Genomic DNA, 24,183 nt, shown 5'->3' with positions numbered 1-24,183 from the left:
GTCACTGTGTCTCAGCCACGAGTCACATTGCCTGCACCTCAGTCACACCTGTCATTGTGGCTCAGCAATGACTCACTACCTGTACCCTTTTACAAATGTCACTGTGCCTCAGCCATGAGTCTCACAGCCTGTACCTCAGTCACACCTGTCACTATGCCTCAGCCATGAGTCACACAACATGTATCTAAGTCACACCTGTCACTGTGCCTCAGCAATGACTCACTACCTGTACCCTTATTACTCATGTCACTGTGCCTCAGCCATGAGTCACACTGCCTGTACCTCACTCACACCTGTCACTGTGCCTCAGCCATGAGTCTCACTGCCTGTACCTCAGTCACACCTGTCACTGTGCCTCAGCCATGAGCCACAATGCCTGTACCTCAGTCACTCCTGTCACTGTGCCTCAGCCATGAGTCACACTGCCAGTACCTGAGTCACACCTGTCACTGTGCTTCAGCCATGAGTCACACTGCCTGTACCTCAGTCACACCTGTCACTGTGCCTCAGCAATGACTCACTACCTGTACCCTTGTTACGCATGTCACTGTACCTCAGCCATGACTCACTCTGCCTGTACCACTTATTGGGGTCATTGTGCTGGGCGCCTCCTCTGTCACACTACGTTCACTACCTCAGCTCCGCACCATCTACCTCTCTCCTACTGTTCACTTTGAGGACAAAATAAATAATGTGATTGCACTCTAACAGGCCAGCATTATTATTCTTCAGGTGTGTCTCTTGGCTTTAACGGCCCGTTCTGGTTTCCAACTGCATTATGGACCTTGTAGTTCCAGGATTTCCAGTTCCACGGCCACCTTCCAATTGCAGCTGGAATTTCGTTTCATGGGACACTTTATCAAGTCCCACTGTATTTTGGTCAATTCTGCCCGGTGGCTCAGTGACCTAATGAACCCCTCCAGTTGGACCTTGTGACCACTGTTTGCATCTCTGTGCATTCGCCCAGCCTTTCATTCTCCGGAGGCTGATAAAATGAGTGACAATAACAATACGTAATTGACAGGGCGCACGCATATCTCGTTAATTGACTGTGCAATCGCGCTTCACAAACAGAATGTTACCTTTGTAGAGGTATTCACGGGGTCACCCAGTTCTCTGCATGTTCTGTCAATGCAAGCTGCAGTCGTAAATATTCAACTGCTACCAATCTATTCCTTGACATTGGGCTTCTATGCGGCTCCCGGTGTGTATGTATTTCACTCTATTTCGAGCTCATCAGATGGGAGTGGCAGTTACATTTTATACATAATGCCAGTGGTATGGCAAGGTTGCATTGGGCCCTAATGCATGCCAAAAAAATGGCCCGCCCTCCCTTGGTAGTAAAAACAGCTATAGTTGGGGTGCAGCTGGTCACTCAAAGCCATATTCCCTCGTGCCAATACACAAGCTGCAGTATTGATAGCTGCGCCCCTGCATGAGACCTCAGTACCTCTCAGGGGCGGCTCCTCAGTAATGGCGAAGGAGCTTCGCCCCACTCGTCAGAATCAGTCACACAAAAATAAAATGATAATGAAACAAAATAATTACATTTTTCTGTGACTTGCTCTGGCACACATCTCTGGGGGGGGCGGTGGAGGGCCAGGCCATGACAGGGAGGCGTGGCAGGCACTTAGAAGTTTGGCTGGCCCTTTTAGGCTGGCCAAACAGACATGCGCACTTCTATTTCTCCAACCCAGCTGTGTTGCACTGCCAAGTTGGAGAAAAGCCTCAGGGTCCCAGGCACTGTCTGAGCAGCATACCAGGCCGCCCAGACCAATCCTGGGCTCCTCCCCTAGTATGAGAGCAGCGTCTGGATTGGTTGGATAGCCTGTGCTTTCCCAGTGACCTCTGGGAGAGAAGCACAGAGGCGGCAAGTGGCAGAGGCAGCGACAGGTAAATTTTTGAAAATTATTATTTTTATTATTTTACCCTCAATTCTCCATCTCCTCCCACCTCACCCCCCAACTTTTTGCGGCGGCCGCCACTGGAACTTCTCCCCGAGCAAGACACCATCAACTCACTTGAAGGCCACAACTGAATTCCCAAACACATAGGACCTGTTTACGAATGTGTTGGAGTTTTCCGACCCTTGCGGAAACCTGTTTGTGCAATAGTTGGGATTCTGAGTTGTGTGGAATTTACCACACATGGTAAGTAATTGCTGTGTGCCATAAGTACTCACATTTTGTTACCTTTCAGGTCAAACCTGATGGAATTTAAAAGGGGAACCGTGTAAGGTACTTATTGTGACATGCTGAACACGGTTTGGTAAGAATCAAAATCTGCAAGTTATTCCCCAAAAACTCAGAATACCTGCAATTTATTGCACCTGATACATTCCAAACCCCGGGGAGTCCCTCCGATTCCCTGATAAGCAGCGCCATCGTGTAGATGCACTACGATAAACCACTATGAAGTTGTGTTTCTTGGTTTTTAATGCCTTCCGTTCTTTCTGGACTCCCTTTCCTTTAGGCCTTAGTTATGCCAGGCACTGCAACTGTGGAGAAATGTGGAGAAGTGTGGCTCAATGGTTAGAGCGGCAGACCCTGATGCAGAGGTCTAGCCCGGGACCAGGGTTCAATTCCCCGCCTCGGTGGGTCATGGGCTCAAAAATTCCACGGACCTGATAATTCTCGCCTCGGTGCCTATTCCAATCATGGAGTCCAACTCTGGGCAATAGCTTGCTTAAGTCTCCACAACGGCCCCCACAATGCTAAGGATGCCTTGCTTCAACTTGGGGGTGCCCAGGAGTGGACGCCTCACAGGGAAAGTCAGGATGGGTTCCACAGCGGTATTCGTACAAGCACCTTGAGACCCTTGCGGGTGAGTAGTGCGCTATACAAGTATCAATTTACATTTACAACTGAGCCTCAGTCATACCTCCCACGGTGCTTGGTCACATGACGCACGGGTACCCTGTGTCCCCTGATACTACCTCACTTACACCTCATTTCGGTGTGTTCTAATTTTTCACTTTTTGCTCCAGTCATATCTCACGCTCTGCCTCAATCCTGCCTCAGAGAGATGCAATCACCTCATTTATTTCATAATGTACCTCAATTATACGTCACACATTGCCTCGCTTGCATCTCATGCGCCTAACTGTTCCTCAAACATGTTCCCACCTCTCTGTCTCAAATCTTACCCTGTGCCTCAGTTATGACGCACACTGCCTCATGCCTCATATTTTGACGCGTCCTATCTTGTACTGTCCGTCAAACAAAAGTGCCAGTCATTCTTCGCAGCTCACCCAGCTCATTCCACTGACATGCCTCAATAATTAATTAAAGCCCTCTGATATGAACCCTGCCTGCCAAGAAAAGTACCAGCTGCTGAGGAGGACGCTGTACTCTAGCCTGTGAAGCTCCCTGCAGGCTCGGAGGACCTCACCATGTGCAGCGCCATGAGACTCGGGCAGTGCTTAATTTGTAAAATAATAAGCGCCAAGGCCATGACCAGGAGGCCACTGAAGCTTGCACCGCCCCTTGCCATGTCATCGCTGCCAATGGCAGTACCAAAACAACTAATACCCATCTCTCTCTCCTGCAAGTGTGACAGTTCAGACTATTCCAGGTCCCCAAAGCTATAGGAATGGCTGGGGAGGCAGGTATGTGTAATTTTTTATGTATCTTGTATTAATAAACAACCGTTTTTGTGCTCATGTAAGTTTGATGAGCAGTGACACTTTGTGGTAGACTTTCATAAGTGCCAGTGTTGACAGTTAAGTGCCGGTGCCGAGCAATGGAAACCACTGGCTCAAATTAAGCACTTGGGGGCATATGTATGAAGAAACCGTTTTGTGATGCTCAAATTTCGATTTTTAGAGAATCACAATTAGAGAATCGCAAAATGAGATGTATGTAGGAAACAATTTAGCAAATCCTACATATTCCTTATTTGTGAATCGCAAATTGAGATTCACAAATAAGGAATACCTTGCCAATCATTCCTATGGGCTAGGAGGCCCATAGGAATGAATGGGAAGACATTCTCAATTTGCGATTTGCAATTTGAGAATCGCAAATCTAGAATGCAATTTCAAGGGTTCAAGGGTGTCATAAGGACACCCTGATGCACCCCTGAAATGAGCATCTGTGCACATGTGGCACACATACATGCCCTAAGTGCATGTATGTGTGCCACATGGCACATTGAAAAATGCAAAAAAGTGTTTTTTTCAAAGAATTTGCGCAACTTAGGTGCTTTCTTCATCACATTTAAGGAATCGCAATTTACGATTCCTTAAAGGCAATTGCAAAATAGAGAATCACAAATTTTGCACTTCTCTAATTTGCGATGCCCTTTTGGGATGATACATCCCAAAAGGCCTTTCCCCTTTCGCAAACGGGCCGATCCTGAGAATTGGCCCATTTGCGAATGAGAAAAAGGCTTGATACATATGCCCCTTGGTAGTTTATTCCCAGCTGAAGGTTTCCAACTGATTTGGTTCACTCTTGCCACCCAAAAATACCTTGCTTTTCGGAGAAACCCCATAGCTGAGTGAACCATAGAGGAGCTAAGTAGTGGACGGTGATTCAACCTCCCTCTAACCGCTCAATGTGTCTTGACCCACTCTGCCCTGACGGTGCTTCATTAAAAAAAAAAAGACACGGGCCCAAACATTTACTTAGGCTCTGAATTATAATTTGGCGGACAGGTTATTACACTGCTAGCGTGATGGAGTAAATGACTCCCTCGCCCTGTCGGAGTACTCGTCTGCCAATTTTAGATATGATCTCCAAGCAGGTGGTCCTTTCTTAGGCATTGGCAGGAACTGCTGTGATGGCAGATCCTGTCAATGCTTTGATAAGGTTGACGCACAGCTCCTTCAACATAGGAGAGTCATCCGTCAGAATATTCTGGAGCAGGATTTTTTAATTAAAAACAAAAAAAAAATGTCCCGTGTGCCATTGGTGTTATCTCCTATGGCGAGGGGAACATTAGACAGTTTTAACGGCCTTTAACTGCCCTGGGTTTTCCTTGCGATGATGGGCAGTAAAAACTGACCTGTATGTCTGCTCATCTAATTTAGGTCGATGGACGTAGAAGTCAAACTCTAACGAACCTTACTTCATCGGGCCGTTTGAGGGGAGTAACCATGGCAGAGACTGAGTAGTCTCCACAGTGGGTCAGACTGCTTCAGCCATTGGCTTACTTCATTGCGAGTGACAGCATTCCGCCCTTTCACACGGAGCGTATCCACACACACAGCAGTTTCTTCAAGTTTCAAGGATTACTAAGAACCCCAAAAACATTTTTGCTAGTAGACAATTTTTGTTTCAGATTGACAGGGGTGCAGCAGCCATCCTGTTAGATTTAGGGGTCTGTAGTTGGCACAGGTAGGTACGTGTGACAATTAGGGACCCTTGCCTCTAGTCAGGGTAAGGGGGTACACTCCTAAAATAACCCCTGCTCACCCCCTTGGTAGCTTGGCACGAGCAGACAGGCTTATCTCAGAGTCAGTGTGTAAAGCATTTGTGACCACATACAGTAATCTAGTGACAACACTACAGATGGACACCACACAGGTTTTATATCAAAAATAAGTATTCTTTATATAGACTAAACACAACACCACAAACGACAAAAATCCACAATACTGTACTGAAAAAGGTAGTTTTAGCTTTGTTCTGTTCAATCCTTAAAATGCGACACTTTAAGTCAATGTACATTATGATGCGTGACGCTTCCACAACAAAAGTGTTGCAGCGATGGAAATGTGTCAAAGTTCCGATGCAAATAAATAAAGACATGAAGAACTTCCAGATGCAGCACGCTTCTCCGGTGTTGCGAGAAGTCTCGGCTCGATGCGTCAGCTACAGCGGTGACACCCTTGTTCAGAAATGCGATAACAGCGGCTTTAGCGGCGACACTCTTCTCCCTCGATGTGAAACGCTTCCGTTAGATGCGACAACTGCAGCGGCGACACCCTTGTTCAGCGATGCGATGACAGCAGCTCCGACGGCAGCACACTTCTCTGTGGATGCGAGGCTCTTTTCTTGATGTGGTGCAATGCGTCAACTACAGCGGCAACATCCTTGTTCAGAAATGCGACGGCAGCCGCTGCGATGGTGACACGAATCTTCTTCGGTGCGAGGCGCTTCTCTCGATGCGGTGCAATGCGTCAGCTATTGCGGTGACACCCTTGTTCAGAGATGCGACGGTAGGGGCTGCGAGGGTGACACGCTTCTTCTTCGGTGCGAGACACTTCTCTCGATGTGGTGCAAAGTGTCAGCTACATCGGCGACAGCCTTGTTCAGAGATGCTGCGACGGCAACACGCTTCTTCCTCTTGAGTCGCGCTTCCAGCTCCTTGCGACACGCAGTCCCTCAGAAGGCCCAAAACAGCAGCAGGCACTTCCAAAGAACTCTTGGGGAGCTGGGGGTTGAAGTCTGTTGTCCCTGAGACTTCAGCAGGAGGCAAGCTCTTCTCTCAAGCCCTTGGAGATCCTTACAAATTGAAATAAAGTACACAAAGTTCCTTTCTCCTTCCTTTGGCAGTCACGCAACCACTGCAGGCCAATCCCCAAGCAGCACTTCAGCTTAGGGATAGTCTCTCCATCAGTTTCTTCAGGTTCCTCTCCTCAGTAAAGGTTTCTTCTTGTTTGTCCAAAAGTGATCTAATTTCTTGGGATCAGGGCCCCAATTTTTATACCCCAAAATCCTTTGTCCTCTGAGGGCAGAGGGGCCTTTGCCTAGTCCAAACCAGTTCTGGAGCACTCTGTTTACATGACTCCTTCTTTCCTTTCACAGTGCAGGGCCGAAACATCAGACGCCCAACAGGGGGTGGAGCCAGCATTGTGGAGGAAAGGCACAGCCCTGGAGCACTCTGTGGACATGATTCCTTCTTTCCTTTCACAGTGCAGGGCATAAACATCAGATGCCCCAAAGGAGGTGGAGCCAGGATTGTAGAGGGAAGGCACAGCCCTGGAACACTCTGTTGACAGTACTGCTTCTCTCCTTTCACAGTGCAGGGCAGAGACATCAGACGCACCACAGTGGGTGGAGCCGGCATTGTGGAAGGCAGGCACAGCCCTATTTAGGTCCCAGGTGCAACTCCTCCCACCCATCTAGATGCAGATTTCTATATTCACCACTGGGCTGACTCATCCTGTCTCCTGGAGTTCCCCAGCCCTGTCACTCAAACTCCAGACAAGGAATACATAACCTAGCAGAGGCAGGCTTGGACAGGTAGACAAGAAAACACCTACTTCCTAAAAGTGGTATTTTCAAACACAGAATGCTAAAATCAACTTCACTAAAAGATGTATTTTATCATTCTGAGATCAGGCATACTAAACTCGAATTTCAACCACATTCCCTGAGTCAGTTAGGATTGTAAAATGTAATAATCTAACTGACCATTCTGGCCTATGGAGAACAGGTAGCCTTGCAATAGTGAAAAACGAAAATGGCTGTAATTCACTATTAGGACATGCCACACACACCAGGGCATGTCCTACCTTATACTTATAATGCACCCTGCCATTGGGCCTAACATAGGGATGTCTGATATGAAGAAAAGGGAAGGTTTAGGGACTGGCAAGTGGGTGCACTTGCCCAGTCAGCATGGCAGTACCAGACTGCACACAGGCTCTGCAAAGGCAGGCCTTAGACACATTTTACAAGGCTGCTTCTGTGGGTGCACAACCAGTGCTGCAAGCCCACCAGCAGCATTTGGATTTACAAGCCCTGGGCGCACTCACTGCACTGTACTAGGTCTGACAAGTAAACCAAACAAGTCAATCATGGAATCACTAATCCATACATCAATTTACAATATGGAGAGCATATGCACTTTAGCACTGATCAGCAGTGGTAAAGTGCCCAGAGTCATAAAAACAACAAAAACAGTTCAGACAAAATACAGGAGGATGGCAAAAATTTCAGGGATGACCCTGCAAAAAGGGCCAAGTCCAACACATCCCAACTATAATGTTTGCAAAAACAATGGCACAAGACAACCAATATTCTATAAAGCCAAAAGGCTGATGGACAACACCAGAACTACTGGAGTTACCAATGTTTAATCATATCTGCTTGCTTTCTGAGGGTTTTATCTTATCTTTTCTTACCTTATCATATCTTCTTCATTCTTTCTCTCCCTTGCTCTGGTTCCAAGACTGATAGTGAAAAATAACAGCTTCACACAAGAAAAAGAGGGAGGAGGTAATGACCTTACTTTTACCTCCTCTGGATAAACCTCATCACACGTAAAGAAGAAAGGACATCAGAGTTAATTTTTTAAAGAAAAAGTTAAGTGCAAAGGGTATCAAAGTGCACCGACACCAGGAATAACAATATTCCCGAGGCGCACCACCCTTGACGAAGGTGTGACTAGGGGGGGTCACCTTTCTGCCTCGTGCCTTTTCTAACGGTACCCTAAGTGGAACTCAGTCCTATAAGGAGTGTGGTTACCGTACCCACCAAACTTACAAGTAAAAGGTGAAGTAATCAGACATACAATTTGTATAAGACAAGAAAGGGAGTTAGCACAGGGATCCAACAGTCCTGATGAAAGTCGGGAGAGACACACAATCCGGGCAGAAACATGTCAGCCTTTATGCAGAACGGAGGGGTGATGGATGCTTAATACACTTACCTTACCACCATCCTGTGGTAGAGAGATACCTTTTAACCCTAATAAGGGAATCCAGGAATAAAATTGTTATTAGGATATCCCTTATTTAGTATTAAACTTAATATCTGCACTTATCATTTTCTGGATCCTTTTCCTTTTCTTTGTGTTTGTATTTTCTTCCCAACCCTATTGCTCCACCTCTAGCGTTGGTCTGCGCAGAGGTGTCACAGCAGCCCTATGATGAATCATGACACAATTTGTTGTGGGGGAGGGTAGTTTGTGCAACGCATTGCACTTTGCTACCCTTTGCACTTAACCTTTTCTTAAAAAATTTGACTCTGATGTCCTTTCTTCTTTATGTGTGATAAGTGAAAAATAAGAGCCAGTCCCTAAAAATAAATGCTTGTGGCAACCACTGCAACAACCAGCACATATTAAGAACCATCATGGTCTGGTCCTTAGAGGGTAAGTTGTACTATTTTGGGGCATATCTAACATACAATCCCATCCCAATGAAACAAAGTGGGGTAATTCACATCCTGACATGCCCACACACTAGGGCTTAACTGTGCCCAGTTAGTTGCGGGCAATACCATGCCACCAGTGTCTATGAACATTCAATACTTTCCTCTCTACTGAGACTGCCCATGCTCAAGTTGGTTGCAAAACTAAATAGGGACACCTGGCAATACTAACCTGAATGTAACTAGAAATTCAGGGCTGTCCCAAAGGAGCACTTGCTGCCAAGTCATCTTAAAATGTTAACGATGGTGAGCTATTGATTTAGGACCTTATTAAGGTATGGTGGTTATGGACACTCCTCTGCTTTCTGGAAGTTCAACATTTGGAGGGGAATCCACTGAAGGAATTTCCTCAACCATATGGATTGTATAGAGGATGGAATATCTATAGGGATTTAACACTTCTCCAGAAATGAGGGGATCTTCCATTAAAAGCCACCTAAGTCATCAGGCCCTTGTTTTATTGAATTTTGGGGTCTAAATGCTGATTGGATGGAGTATCATTGGAGTAGTGTGGCACTTGATGGGCAATCAGTAATGCTTTTTAGGTCTGGCTTGACAGCACAGCTGTTTGGCTTCGCCCGGATGGGTAGGTGTGGTATCTTGCACATTAAATAAGAGAAGGATAGGATAGGATAGGATGTGAATTTGTAGAGCGCGAATTGCTGCCCGGAGGCGTCCAAGCGCTAGACATCACGAAGCAGGTAAGTGGGTTTATTAACCTCAGCCACAAACGGACCCTGGTCAACTGACCAGGTACAAATCATAACGTTCCAAACAAGAATACCGAACATAGGTTCTATGACCTTAAAGAAGTAGGCAAGAAATATGCAAAAGAAAGGACACATTATCACACATCTTCCTTCCTAACAAAACAGAAATAAGATAAAGAAGACAAAAGTATGAATGAAGCATAAATAAGAAAAATGTTCATGCGATAAAACTTTACAATAAAAGTTAAACATAGTCCTTCAAGTAGACAGGTGCCCTACGTGCTCTTTGACTCCTTTTGTATGATAACAAGATGTTGGACCCATTACCAGAACTGTTGTTAATAAGATGAAATTTCCTACTTGAACCATTGTCATGCACAGATGCATCTGAAACAGATAATTTAGAATTGACTACTACAACACGACTCCTATTCCATATCCTCCCATCTTACGTCTTAATGGCATTCCTAAAAACCTTAATGACACCTCTTACATCAGTGTATTTAGACCACGGCATGCGTCCTACAGGTGTCTTAATTTTTACTAAATCACCCACTTTGACCTCTTGATATTTTACACATTTTCTGTTATCAAAATATTCTTTACGAGCAATTTGTTTGTCCAACTCTTTGCTTCTCCATTCACCTATATCATTATCCACCAGACCTTTATTTCTTTTCATCCACCCTGGACACCACAATTTTCCTAACGAGCCCAGGTGAACCGAATGTTAAGTGGAAAAAATGGAGAAAAAAAAATTCAAACTATGGAAGAGTATGTGGGACAAATTTAAGCGCAGAAAGGAAGCATTCACTACTTCTACATTGTCTTGGTGGAGAAGGACAAGATGTTTTGGAGCATTTGCCAGATTTAACTGCGGCGGAACAAAGAAACTTAAATGAGTATGAGATTGCAATTCTTTAACTGGATCGACATTATTTACCAAGACTCAGCCCTATAATGGAGAGGTATCATTTTGGATTAAGGGAACAAAAAAAAGATGAAACGGTAGAAGAATATGTATCATCTCTCAGGAAGTTAGCATCATCGTGCAATTTTGGTCAGACTTTGGATGAAAAAATTCGTGATCCGTTTGTTTTGAGGTGTGCGCATGATGACATTAGGAAAGAACTTTGGCTGAAAGATGAGCCTCCTCTGGAAGAAGTGTTGGTTATTGCAAAACAAGTTGAACACATGACTAAGTGTGTTGGTGAATTAAAGAAAGAGAAAGAGAAATCACCTTGTGCTGTTTCAAAAGAGGAAACTAAAGTAGAGGAGATCGTATATCAGATTAAGAAACAGGAGGATACAGGAGTACAGGAGAAGCAAAATGTTTTTCCTAATACATCAAATGCCAGTCAGAGTAACAAGTTTTCATGTTTTAGGTGTGGACAATTTAGTAATTTAGCTAATTCACTAGGGGTGGGCGGCCAGCTACGCTCCGTGCACGGAGTGTGCGTAGTGCCGTCTACTCGGTATTTTGCGTAGCGGGCGTAGCCAGGCGGCACTACGCACGCTCCGCAGACCGAGCGTAGCTGGCCGCCACCCGCCTCCCTCCCGCCCTCCCTAAATACTTTAAATTAAAAGTTTAAATTAATTAAAAGGCACTTACCTTGCCCGCCGCTGCCCGCTGCGTCCCCGGGGCTCGCTATCTTCATTCTGCCGTCTTGTGTACTAATGCGCATGCGCGGGCGGCCGCGCATGCGCATTTCTCATGGAAAAATGCGCATGCGCGGCCGCCCGCGCATGCGCATTAGTAAACAAGACGGCAGCAATAAAGATAGCGAGCCACGGGGACGCGGCGGGCAAGGTAAGTGCCTTTTAATTATTTTACACTTTTAATTTAACGTATTTAGGGAGGGCGGGAGGGAGGCCTGTGGTGCGTAGTGGGGCTACGCGGAGTGCGGAGGTGGGCGTAGTTTCTCGCCCACTTCACGTAGCTCCGCGAAGCCCCACTACGCCCACTACGCCCAGGGCTATAATTCACCTATATGTCCTGCTCTAAACGTTTTATCTAACTTGTGTGGTAAAAGAGGGCATTATGCTAAATTTTGTAGAACGAAAATGTATAAAGGTGATATTTCTAAAAAAAAATGGTCGCAACCTAAAGTAAGATCTGTGTGTTTTGAGGTGAGTTGTAAAAAGACAGATCATCCCTCTCATCTAGTTAGTGTAGAAAATTTGATGATGAATTTTAAATTTGACTCTTGTTCTAAAATAACGATGATTGATGAGAAGTTATTTAATGAAATGTTGTGTAAAAATGTGAAATTGATGAGATGTGATATCTCCCCTTTGGGATATGGTGAGAAACCAATTAGACTGTTAGGCTATTTTATGGCTGTAATAGAATTGGGAAGCCGCATTATTGTTGGAAAAATATATGTTGCTAAGAAAGGTGATGGATTGTTGGGGTGGCAACATCAACGTCAACTTGGGGTAAAACTTGATCCTAATGCTTCACCACAAGTGCAGATTCAGGAGGTGTGTGATTCTGTTCAAGTCAAGAGTAATGATGATTTGTCAAATGTCTTATCAGGACAGTTTCCTAATGTGTTTAAAGAGAGTTTGGGGTGTTTGCGAGGCTACAAACATCATATCAGGTTAAAAGAAAATGCTGTTCCGGTTGTGGCAAAAGTGAGGAGGATTCCTTTAATGGAACAAGTAAAAGTCCAAGAGGAAATTGAGAAACTTGTAAAGAATGATATTATTGAGTCAGTTGAGGCCACAGAATGGCTTGCTCCTGTGGTGATCGCTAAGAAACCGACAGGAGAAACTCGTCTATGCATAGACTTGAGGTCTTTAAATAGAGAGGTTGTGGTGGATAGATTTCCTCTTCCAAATATTGATGAGATGGTTGGGACTTTGGAAGGTGCGAAATATTTCACTACTCTTGATCTAGCTTCCGCTTACCATCAGGTGGAGCTAGATGAGTCCTCTCAAGATCTAACTGCCTTCATTACACCCATGGGCACTTTTAAGTTTAAGAGGATGCCCTCTGGCCTTGTATCTGCGGCCTCAGTTTTTCAACAAATTATGTCTAAAATTTTGAAGGGGTTGTTAGTAAATGTTATCAAGATGATCTATTGATTTATGGTAACAATATTCAGGAACATGATAGACGTGTGTGTGCTGTGCTGAAACGTTTAAATGAGGTGGGCATGTCTCTTAAAAAAAGTAAGTGTAAGTTTAGAGTAGAAGAGTTTAATTATTTAGGACATCGTATTACAGGTGAAGGTGTTTTTCCAAAGAAAGATTTGGTTGAATCTATTGACAAGGTAAAAGAACCACTTAATAAGGAGGAGTTACTCTCTTTTCTTGGAATGGTTGAATTTTATGGGAAATTTATTACTAATTTTGCAGACAAGACACATAATTTGAGGAGGTTGACGACCAAGAATGTTATTTTTGATTGGTCCTCTGAGTGCAAGAGTGAATTTGTGTGTATCAAAAAAGAGCAAAACAAAGCCCCCTCTCTTCATGCGTTTGTTCCTGGTCTTCCTACATTTTTATTTACGGATGCAAGTGACAAAGGTCTCGGTGCGGTTCTTGTTCAGAAGAAGGATGGAAAAGATTCTCTTATTTGTTGTTCATCAACATGTCTTAAAGGATCGGAACTTAATTACTCTATGATAGAGAAAGAATCTCTTGCAATTTTTTGGGCGTTGAGAAAGTTTAGAAATTTGATTTGGGGTTCTAAAGTGTGTATTCTATCAGATCACAAGCCTTTAAGAGAAGTTTTCTTGAAGAAAGGTTTAGATGCTATATCTTCAAGGATCAGAAGATGGGTTGTTTCACTACAGGAATTTGATTTCGAAGTACAGTATATTCCAGGTGTGGCAAATAGGTCAGCTGATTGTTTATCAAGATTGGTTGATACAGAGAATTTTCATGAAGATGTCATGAACGAGATGGATGAGTATATGTGTGAGGTCACTGAGGGATCAATAGAGGAGTCTGAGTGGATGAAAGAGTTGGAGAAAGATGAAGAGATCTGTAGAGTTATTTCTTCTTTGAAGGGCAATTATCACTTGGAGAAGCTGTGGTCGTTAGTTTCACTGCTGGAGGAGAGGTGAAGTTCGGTTCTTCGTCGTCGCGTTGAGGTTATTTCACCAATCGTCGCCAAAAAAATGTGGTATCTTGCATATTAAATAAGAGAACTGGACATCACGGAGAAGGTAAGTGGGTTTATTAACCTCAGCCACAATCGGACGCTGATCAACTGACGAGGTACAAATCATAACGTTCCAAACAAGAATACCGAACATAGGTTCTAGGACCTTAAAGAAATAGGCAAGAAATATGCAAAAGAAAGGACACATTATCACAGTAGGTCTCTCTCAAATCATGCAACTGGCTTTGGGGTCTATCATTTAACCTTATATGGAATGCTTGCATTGTAAGGCATGAGGGAATATTTTACATCTCAAAAGTACACTGAATCATCAGTGGCGTAAAAAATGCTACCATGTTGTGCCATATTTATGAAGTGATGCATCTAGGTAGATGCGTCACTTTGTAAACCCCTGCGCTACATTATACCTGCGTCAGGTATAATGGATGCAGGGTGACCGTTCCCCCGCAGGAAAGGGTCGAGGAGTGGCGCAGCGAAATCTATGAGATTTCTCTGTGCCACTTCTAGGACGCCAATGCGTCAAAACGTACGCCTGCCTCATGACAGGCGTGAGGGTGACACAGGCCCTTTCACATGGGGTTTGCCCCACGTGAAAGGAACATTGCTGGAGTTGCGTCAGGATTCCGACACAACTCCAGCAATACGCCACTTTTTGCGCTTACAGATACATCAGTTATACTGACGTATCTGTCCTTCCTTGTGACATGATGCGTGATATTATAAATATGACGCATCATTGGTGTCACAGGAGGGCGCGCTGAGAAGTTGCGCATCACTGCTTTCACGCAGCGATGCGCCACTTCTCATAAATGAGGCCCCTTATGTTTTAACAAAAACAATCTAAAGTGACTACAAACACCGATAAGAGCCATTCAAAGAAGGCTGCTCTCTGCATGTGCGTGAACGCATACACATGCATAGGCGGGACATTTTCGATGGTTTTTGACCATTTTGATATATGCTTGCATTGTTGAACACATGCGGTGATCTTTTTTGTAATGTCTATTATACTAACGTTTTCCAAAACCATTGCAAAACAAGCACTGGCAAAGTTAAAAGGTTGGGAGATGACGCCAGGCACATTGCCCTCGCCAATGCTTGCTTAGTGTTTTAGCCAGGACTTGTGTGCTTGGTTTCCCTGTAGGTCTTCTCTGTTGTTCTTTCTTGCTTGCCTTTTCATGTACGTGCATTTCCTGTTGCTTTAAGTCCCATTATTTTCTCCATCTGCCTGACACCCATTGATTTTCGTCTGTTTTTGCATTAAGAAACGTCATCAAAGGCAATAGGCATGGTTTTAATATACTAACACACACAAATACTTGCAGGCACACATTCTGTTTCATGAGTTTTCACACTAAAGCTAGGCCTGTTGACTTTATCAATGCTTGTTGTCAATAATATTTCCTACAATAAGTGATAAAACTCAACTTAACTGGATATTTTCACACCTTGCTACCGGAACCAGAATACCACCAGAAACAAAGATTATTTCCACAAGATAGCTGAGAGATACATCGAAGTGAAAATGTTCTCCTTTTCCAAGCTCTTTAAAGAAAGACAAGTAAATGATTTCTAAAGAAAATAAAAGAAACGTAAATACAGATTCTACTGAAACAAGGATAGACATAGGCAGATCTTACAAGATATGTGGTTGGAGGTGGGAGTTGAACAGAGATGCCTTGAAGAAACCAGGAATGCCAACGGTGCCCCTGGACATCCCCCTGTCTCTTGCCTGACACCTTCCTGACCACCTCTTTCCTGTGCAGGGCTAAAATCTTTAGATGTCTGTTTTGACAACACAGCTCTTTCTCAGGGATGGTTTGGGGCAGCCTTCTTGAAAGTGGCATGGTCCTGACAATGAATGTGTGTGGTGTGACCTCTGAGGGTCCAGTTGGGGTGTACCAAGTTCTGACGTCAGCTGGGACAGTGCACGATAATGAAGGGCACAATTTATTCTAAACCTGCTGTTTTTCCAGTATGACAATGTTTGTGTGTTTTGAACTAATCTGAGAGTGGCAGGAGGTGCCCTGTTAGCAGACAGGGAAGAAGACAGATACATCTATGACAGGAAAGAAAGAATGACAAACACACAGAAAGACACTCAAAAAGGTAGGTCTGCCTGAAGGCCAAATTGGCCTGCAATCACACAAGAAGCCACATAGAGGACAAATAAAAAACACAGGAAGATAGAGAGAGCACATGTTAAGGGAACACAGACAGCCAGAGACACAGATAACAGACAAAGAAGAAGGCAGACTGACATAGAGGAATGACAAAAAAGGCACAAATCTACAGTGCAGATACTGAGGAATACTAACACAATCTCAGATTATTGACAGGCACAAAGGTTAGACCAATCTTTCATTCACCTAGGGGAAGGTGACACTTCGGATTAGAGACAGGTGACTCTATGAGGAAGCAGGAATTAACTTTAATACACATTATGTGTCTTTGAACAGGTCTTGATCCCAGCTATCCACATCCAGGCGACGGGCAAGAAGGGGTGCTGTGCTAACCGCTGCGGGGTAAGTGACTGCCCTTACCCTGCCTTTTGTGTTTTTGACATGAACCTCCTTAAGGAACATCTCACTCACTCCTGTGCAGCTGTCTCCAACCCTCCCATCTCTGACTTCCCTCCATATCTCTGCCCTTTGTGCTCTGACTGTCTTCCATTCTTTCTGCCCCTTCTCTGACTTCCCTCCAAATTTCTGCTCCATCCTTTTGATTCCCTCCTATGCCTCTGCTCCTTGCCCTACGGCTTTCTTCTGACTTTTTGTCCCCTCACCAGCTGGTGGTCTTCCCAATATCTACCTCAAGATCAGAACACTTTTGATATCTGCGCCCCAAGTCCTCTGACTCCTTTCCATATTTCTGTGCTCCAGCTCTTTCTCATCCCATCTCTTTCCTTTGGCCTTCAGATTCCCCGCCATAGTCCTAAAACTCTAATCCTTTGCTCACGGACTCCCCCATACCACTTGTCCCTTGGCCTTCTTACTCCCCTGTATAGCTTTGTGCTTGGCACTCTGACTCCATTCATATTTGTGTTGCTTATTCTAGACATCTGAAGCTCTTGCATGTCTTGACCATTGGCTCTGTGATTGCCTTCTTACCTTTGTCCCGCGACCCTGCACTCCCTCCATAGCTCTGTCTTTCGACCCTCTGACTCCCCTTCATCTCCATCTGCCTGCACACTAGGCAAAATCTCTATGACTTCATCCTGTCGGTTCCGTGGTCTGTGACCTCGCTGTCACCTCTCTGTCCATCATTCTCTGATTCTCTTCCATATGTTTAAGTTTTCTATCTGTCTTCATATCATATTCCTGTACCTTGTCCTCACACTTCCTTCCATAGCTTTGTCCTTGTTCCTGACTCCCTTCCACATTTATGCTCCTTGATCCATTGACTCCCTTCCATATCTCTGTTACATATTCAATTGACTCCCCTCCATATCTCTGTTCCTTAACACCATCGCTGCGGATGGTATTCCCCTCCTGTGCTGGGTCCCGAGTTATTCCATTGTTCATGACGAGCTCATCTGTTTCTTGATCCATTGACTCCCTTCCATATCTCTGTTCCTTAATCCATTGACTCCCTTCCATGTCTCTCTTTCTTGATCCATTGACTCCCTTCCATATCTCTGTTCCTTAATCCTTTGACTCCCTTCCATATCTCTCTTCCTTGATCCATTGACTCCCTTCCTTATCTCTGTTACTTAATATATTGACTCCCTTCCATATCTCTGTTCCTTAATCCATTGACTCCCTTCCATATCTCTCTTCCTTGATCCATTGACTCCCTTCCTTATCTCTGTTACTTAATCTATTGACTCCCTTCCATATCTCTCTTCCTTGATCCATTGTCTCCCTTACATATCCCTGTTTCTTGATCTTTACACTTCCGTCCTTATCTTTTTTCCTGTTCCTGACTCCCTTCCATATCTCTGTTCCTTGATCTATGACTCCTTTCACAGCTCTGTTCCTTAATCCGTTGACTCCCTTCTATATCTTTGTTCCTTGATCAATTAACTCCCTTCCATATCCCGGATCCTTGATCTCTAAGCTTCCGTCCTTATCTTGTTCCTGTTCCTGACTCCCTTCCATATCTCTGTTCTGTGATCTATGACTCCCTTCCATATCTCTGTTGCTTAATTCATTGACTCCCTTCCACATCTATGTTCTTTGATCTTCTGAAACCCTTCAATGTTTATTCTCGTTGGTCCTCTGATTCCAATACAGGTCTTTGTTTCTGGTTTTCTAAATTCCTCTGATATCTTTTTCTATTGAGGTCTGACTCCCCTCCATTGCCATTGGCCCCCTGACTGTCAAACATCTTTGCCCTGCTGACTCCCTCTTCTCTGTTCCTTGTTCTTAGCACTTCCTTCCACATTTATTTTGCTTAGTCCTCTGACTCCCTTTCTTATCCTTTTCTTTGATGCTCTAAATACCTTCCACACATTTCTCCTGTGTCCATTGACTCTCTTCCATATCTTGGGCCTGTTAACTTCTTCCATTTCTTAGTCCTTGGTCTTCTAAATTCCTTCCATATGTTGAGCTACTGGATTCCTTCTCTGTCTCTTTCCCTCTGGCTCCTCCATGCCCCATTCCACAGATTTCTGGCTCCTCCATTCCCATATTCTTCTGTCCCTAGATGTTCCTGTCTATTTTGTTTGCTGCGGTTGGTGTCGCCGGAGGACTCTATGGCTTTGTAGTGTCCATCCTGGGAGTGGTGAATGGACCAGCCTGTTTTTATAATAATGGCACTGTTGAAGACTGGGGGATTCCCTTCAAGACTGAGTTGAAGAATTTCAAGTAAGTGCTTACCCGGAAATCCCAATGATCCTAGTGCAAGCCACAGTCTGAAAAAAGCCCCTTACCCGAATCTATACATGCCTGACCATGTAAGACTCTCTAATCCCAGCTGGAAGAAGGCCTTCACCCAGCTGTAGGAAGAACATATCTCACATATAAACAGACCTAATCCAAGCTACAAGGAGGCACAGTCCCGGCCCTAAGACTCTCCTAATAGAGCTGTAAGGAGGTGCTACGCCAGCTGTTAGAAGGCCATATCCCAACAGTAGGACAGTTCTGTTCCATCTGTAAGAAGGCCCCATCCCACTATCTTGGCAATAAAAAACTGCCCTATTGCAGGTGTAAGGACGCCTTGTGCCATCAGTAAGAAGGCCACTGTTGTAAGGAGGCCCTATATGAGCTGTAAGAAGGCTGTATTTAATTTGCTAGAATACCCTATCACTACAATAAAAAAACCTCTTCTAGGTCGAAACATTGCCCAACACAGTTGTAGTGAGGCTACAAATCTGCTGTAAAATGGTCCTGCCCACCAGCAAGATTCACCGTTCCCAGCCAATGTAGGGCCTATCCCAGTTGTAATAAGACCCTAACCCAGACATAAAAAAGGCCCTGCCCCATCTGTTACAATGTCCCATCCCAGTGGTCAGTGCTTCCTATTCTAGTTACAAGTTTCTGAAGTTTGTAGATTTATATAGCACGGCCTGAGGGTATCCGGGTGCTGTCCATGGGCACGGGGAGATTAAGGGATTTGCAGAGAATCACAGGATGTTTCACCGACACCAAGACTCAAACCTGGATACCCAGCTCCCAAGTCGGTAGCTCTGGCCACTGTGCCACATTTCATCCTCACAACCAAGGGACCATCCCAGCTGTTAAATAATCTTTCCCCACCTCTAGGGACGCACTATCTCAGCTGTGAGGCTCTCCTAATCCAGCTGTGAGAAGCCACAACCCAACTGTAAATAAGCCACTACTAATAATTATAAATTGGCCCTATCCCAGCTCCCAGACTCCCTTGCCCAGCTGTAAACAAGGCCTATCGCACCTGCCAGGAGGTCCTATCTCAGCTGTCAGACGGTTCCATTCTACCTATAAGTAGACACTGTTCCACCTGTGAAACTTTCCAAATCCAGGTGCAAGGCGGCTCTATGCCAGCCAAAAGGCACAATCCTCTTTCAGCTGTAAGTAGGCCTTGCCCTAGTTGTTAGGAGCCCTGTTCCAGCTGCAAAGTGGCCCTTTTCCACCTGACAGACAGGACTGTCCCACCTGTAAGTAAGCTCTGTCCTGATTTTAAGGAGGCCTTATTCCAGCTGCAAGATCCACCAGTATCCCAGATGTAAGGAGGCCATGCCCAGTCATTAACAGATTCTACCCTAGCCGAGGTGCCAGAGAACATAACCCCTTAACCCTGGGTCTCTCTCAGTAGCTCTTCTCTTTCTATGTTCTCTCTACAGTGGCAACAGTTACCTGTTCAATAAGGACTTGTGGAGCAGGTGCGAGATCCCAGAGGGGGTGGTGGAATTCAACGTCATTCTGTTCTCCATGATGCTGGCCTCCAGCTGCCTCGCCCTCATCCTCTGCGCCGTCCAGATGTTCAACGGCCTCTTCGGCTGCCTCTGTGGCACCTGCCGGGGCAAAGGGGTAAGTCTAGCCCGCAGCATGGAAAACGATGGCATAGAAAGGGCATCTTTCAGTGCCTGAACCACAGAGAGCAGGGCAGCATTTTTCTCCATCCAGAAAGACCTCCATGGTCTGGGGTCTTCGGTAATAAGGGTCGCGAGTCGCTGCCTGGCAGCAGTGTGTGGAACTGGTGAAGAGAGATGAAATACGAAATAAAATATGGACGAGTTTCCCAGTGAGTGGGTACTCTAACTCTTTAGGTCATTGAGATACATTTGTCAGTGGCTGATAGCGGAGCAGACCTGTCAGAAGATTTGGCGGGTGCAGAGCGGCTGGAGTGCCCATCCTGAACCCACATTTGAGGGATGGCTAAGCAAAATAATAAATGCATGCTTCTTGAAACAGGCATTTGCAATGCAATCGGTCTTGCATTTTTGGAAGTTAGAGCTATTGGTGTTTGAAAGGATACTTTTTTTTTTACTAGAGGACTCTAGAAGATTAAGAATGAGGAATTACCACTGGGAAGAGAGACATAGCTGCAACACTGCCTAGTGCACGTAGAATGAGGAATTACAACGGGGACCAGAATAGCAGCTAGCAGCACTGTCTGGAAGACTTAGACTGTGGAATTACTAACAGGACCAGAGAAGCAGCTAGCAGCACTGTCGGGAAGACTTAGAATGAGGAATTAATAATGGGACCAGAGAAGCAGCTGCAGCACTGCCTAGAGGACTAAGAATGAGGAATTACCACTAGGACCAGCGAAGCTGCTGTAGCACATTCTAGAGGGCTTAGAAGTAGGAATTACTACTGGTACTGGAGAAGTAGCTGCAGTACTGTCTAGACGACTAAGAAAGAGAGATTACCACTGGGACTAGAAAACTAGCTAACAGCACTGCCTAAGGAACTTAGAATGAGGAATTATCACTGGGACCAGAGGCGCCGCTAGCAGCACTGTCTGGAAGACTTAGAATGAGGAATTACTAACAGGACCAGAGAAGCAGCTAGCAGCACTGTCTGGAAGACTTAGAATGAGGAATTACTAACAGGACCAGAGAAGCAGCTAGCAGGACTGTCTGGAAGACTTAGGATGGGGAATTACCACTGGTACCAGAGAAGCAGTTGCAGCACTGCTTAGACGACTTAGAATTAAGAATTACCTCTGGGACCAGAGAAGCAGCTGCAGCACTGCCTAGAGGACTTAGAAATAGGAATTACCACTGGGACCAGAGAAGCAGGAAAGTATTTCGTTTTTCATTTTTCAGGTCAGACAGTTCATTTGCTGCTGTTGGATTGCTTTTATTCCACAGGGGGTATAGGTGGGCCTTGATGGGTGACACATGACCCACACCCCATGGGGACTCTCGTTGTGGGGGACAGTAAAGGGTTTTTGCAAGTTTTTTTTCAATTTTTTTTTAATAAAGCAGGTTTTGCCCATTAGCTTCCAAGAATTAAGGCAGAAAATCATAACCTAAATTTTAGTAGTTATCCATTATCTTGTGACATCTTTAACCTGTTCTGCCTAAAAATACCAGCATGCAGATGTGGCTGGCTAAAAGGCTACAACTAACTGAAGTAGTTACACATAACTTAAGATCACATGCACGCTATGCTTTTAAATATTACAGGCAAAAGACACACAATTGATGGACGAAATGCAGAACAAATCAAAACAAAAAAAAGCAAAGTCCTCCCTGGACCAGAAACAAGCATCCTAGGACCGGTTTCAGGGTTTCACCCCTCATCAGACAGGATAGCTTGAATCCAGTTGCACAGTGAGCCTGGGACCCACGTCTGGGCATAGGGCGAGGAAGCAAAAGACACACAATTGACATTCTGTCCATCAACTGTTCTTTTTGCTTTTGTCACCCAGAGTGGGACGGGTATGCCCAGACATTGGTCCTGTGCTCTCCATGCCGCTGGAGTCAAGCTATCCTGGCTGATGAGGGGTAAAACCCCGAAACGGGTCCTAGGATGCTTGTCTCCAGTCCAGGGAGGACCTGGCCTGGCAGTTTGGGCTGGACTGTTCCCATTGGGCTCAGGGTCAAGACCGATTTGCATATGGCTGGGTTCAAACTGAAATGGCAAGGGAAGCAAAAAAACGATGTATTTAGGCCCAGATCTCTGTACTGGGGTGAACGTATGACATTGTTCTGCATTCTGTCCATCAATTGTTCCTTTTTGCTTTAAATATTACAGAGCACCTAGTCTACTTCCAATGATACTTGTGCACACAGTAAACAGCGATGAGGGAGGGTGACAGGTCAAGCTGCAAATTGCGAGGGGGTTGGGCAATAGCATCTAACACCAGGAAGCAGAGAAATTTTATTATGTACCAATATTACACACTCTGAGTTCTGCGGTGTTTGCAGGGGCTCAGTTGAAGCACCATGCTCGCAGGGGAAAAGGAAGGCTCACTTTGGCAGAGCCCTGAATGCCCACGAGTAGCCTCGCACATGCCAAGAGGTGCTGTGTAATAACTACATGAGAACATGATTTAATGCAGCACCTGTGTACATTTGTACTTGTGTACTGAACTCCACCTACCCTCTTCGGTAAATATGCGTTTCATTCTCTATCTTCTGAACCTAAGGCGTCTGTTGGAGGAGTGCTCTGATGGAGACAAATACGATCTGGGCAGGTGAGAGATTCCTCGAGCGTGCCAGAAGAAATGGTAATTAACTCACACCAGAAGCTGTGTGCGTTCTACCTTCAGTATAAAGTGCACTGTACGCTGGCGTTGGTACATTGCAGTCTTTGGCACATGGATGTCCAATGAGTGTCAACAAACGCACTGGAAATGGTCTGTTCATTTTAACAATGCATTTTACATTTAGTATTATCTTGGCCCTTGATATAGGACATCCACGTCATCCATTCAGTTGGAGGGGCTGCAATGTCTATTTCCATTTTACAAAGAAAACTTCAACATGCCCAATCCCCCTTAAAAGGAAGCCCAAACCACACAAATATCCTACCAAAAAAGCCCAACTGACAGTGGACATCGAAATGTGGAAAAAAGCTAAAAAAATATCACAAGCGAAGAAGTGGGAGGCACTGCCTGGGTGGGCAGCCCAACACACCTGGCAATAGGGGACGATGGGAGGAAGGAATGCTATAGTAAAATATAAGCAGCAATGGCACCAAAGCTGAGCACAGGCAGACAGAAAACAGAGCAGGAAACAAAGTAATAAATAGTCCCCTAAAGAACAGATAAAAATCATTGTATAATGAGACAGTACTTTGTTCCTGCTGAGTGGGAGGAAATGAAGAGAAAATGGAGGAACAAATAGGCAGGACTCACCACTAGCAATCAAGGATTTTTAAAGGGCACTGAAACAAACAAATCACAAGCGGGCGTGGCTTTAAGCCCAGAAAAAAAGTTACAACAGGCCTCGAATGCACGAACTAAAAAACAACCTTTGAAGCAAGGGGATCACCTGGAAGCATAACAAATTCTGCAACAATCTCAACACCACTTCCAGCTACTTGAGTTCCTTGCCAAGACTGTAAGCTGTATTTTGGGAAGTGTATAATTTTACCAAATGAACACCTCCGTGAAACGGGTTATGTAATCTGCAGACTACGTTTCTGGGATGTAGCTATCAATAGTTCAATAAATGCTGTAGCACCGGGACCTAGGCACCTCAGGAGCCCACTGCCCTCTAATTTTAGTATTTTTACCATTTAACTATGGTATTGGGCCTACTTTCCTTGTTTGCACTAGGCCCCACGACTCCCTCCCTAAGCCACTGCTACATTTCTTACTGTATTTAAATGCATTTTTAAACTAAGCTCTGAAGACC

The 24,183-nt window shown here is 44.9% G+C and overlaps 1 protein-coding gene across 1 annotated transcript in view; it reads left to right on the top strand.

Annotated features, from left to right (window-relative positions):
• The window catches only part of LOC147678419 (transmembrane 4 L6 family member 5-like), a 47,280-nt gene that overhangs the window by 7,025 nt on the left and 16,072 nt on the right, over window positions 1-24,183 (top strand). Inside the window, exons 2-4 of the mRNA XM_086946011.1 lie at window positions 16,409-16,474; window positions 18,597-18,757; window positions 20,212-20,398. Coding sequence (XP_086802137.1) covers window positions 16,409-16,474; window positions 18,597-18,757; window positions 20,212-20,398 — 414 coding nt within the window. The remainder of the gene's footprint in view (window positions 1-16,408; window positions 16,475-18,596; window positions 18,758-20,211; window positions 20,399-24,183) is intronic.

This window comes from Lissotriton vulgaris, chromosome 12 (assembly GCF_964263255.1).
Source record: "Lissotriton vulgaris chromosome 12, aLisVul1.2, whole genome shotgun sequence".
NCBI classification, from domain to species: domain Eukaryota; kingdom Metazoa; phylum Chordata; class Amphibia; order Caudata; family Salamandridae; genus Lissotriton; species Lissotriton vulgaris.
Note: the sequence above shows the minus strand (reverse complement) of the source record. Positions and strands in the feature narration are given on the sequence as shown.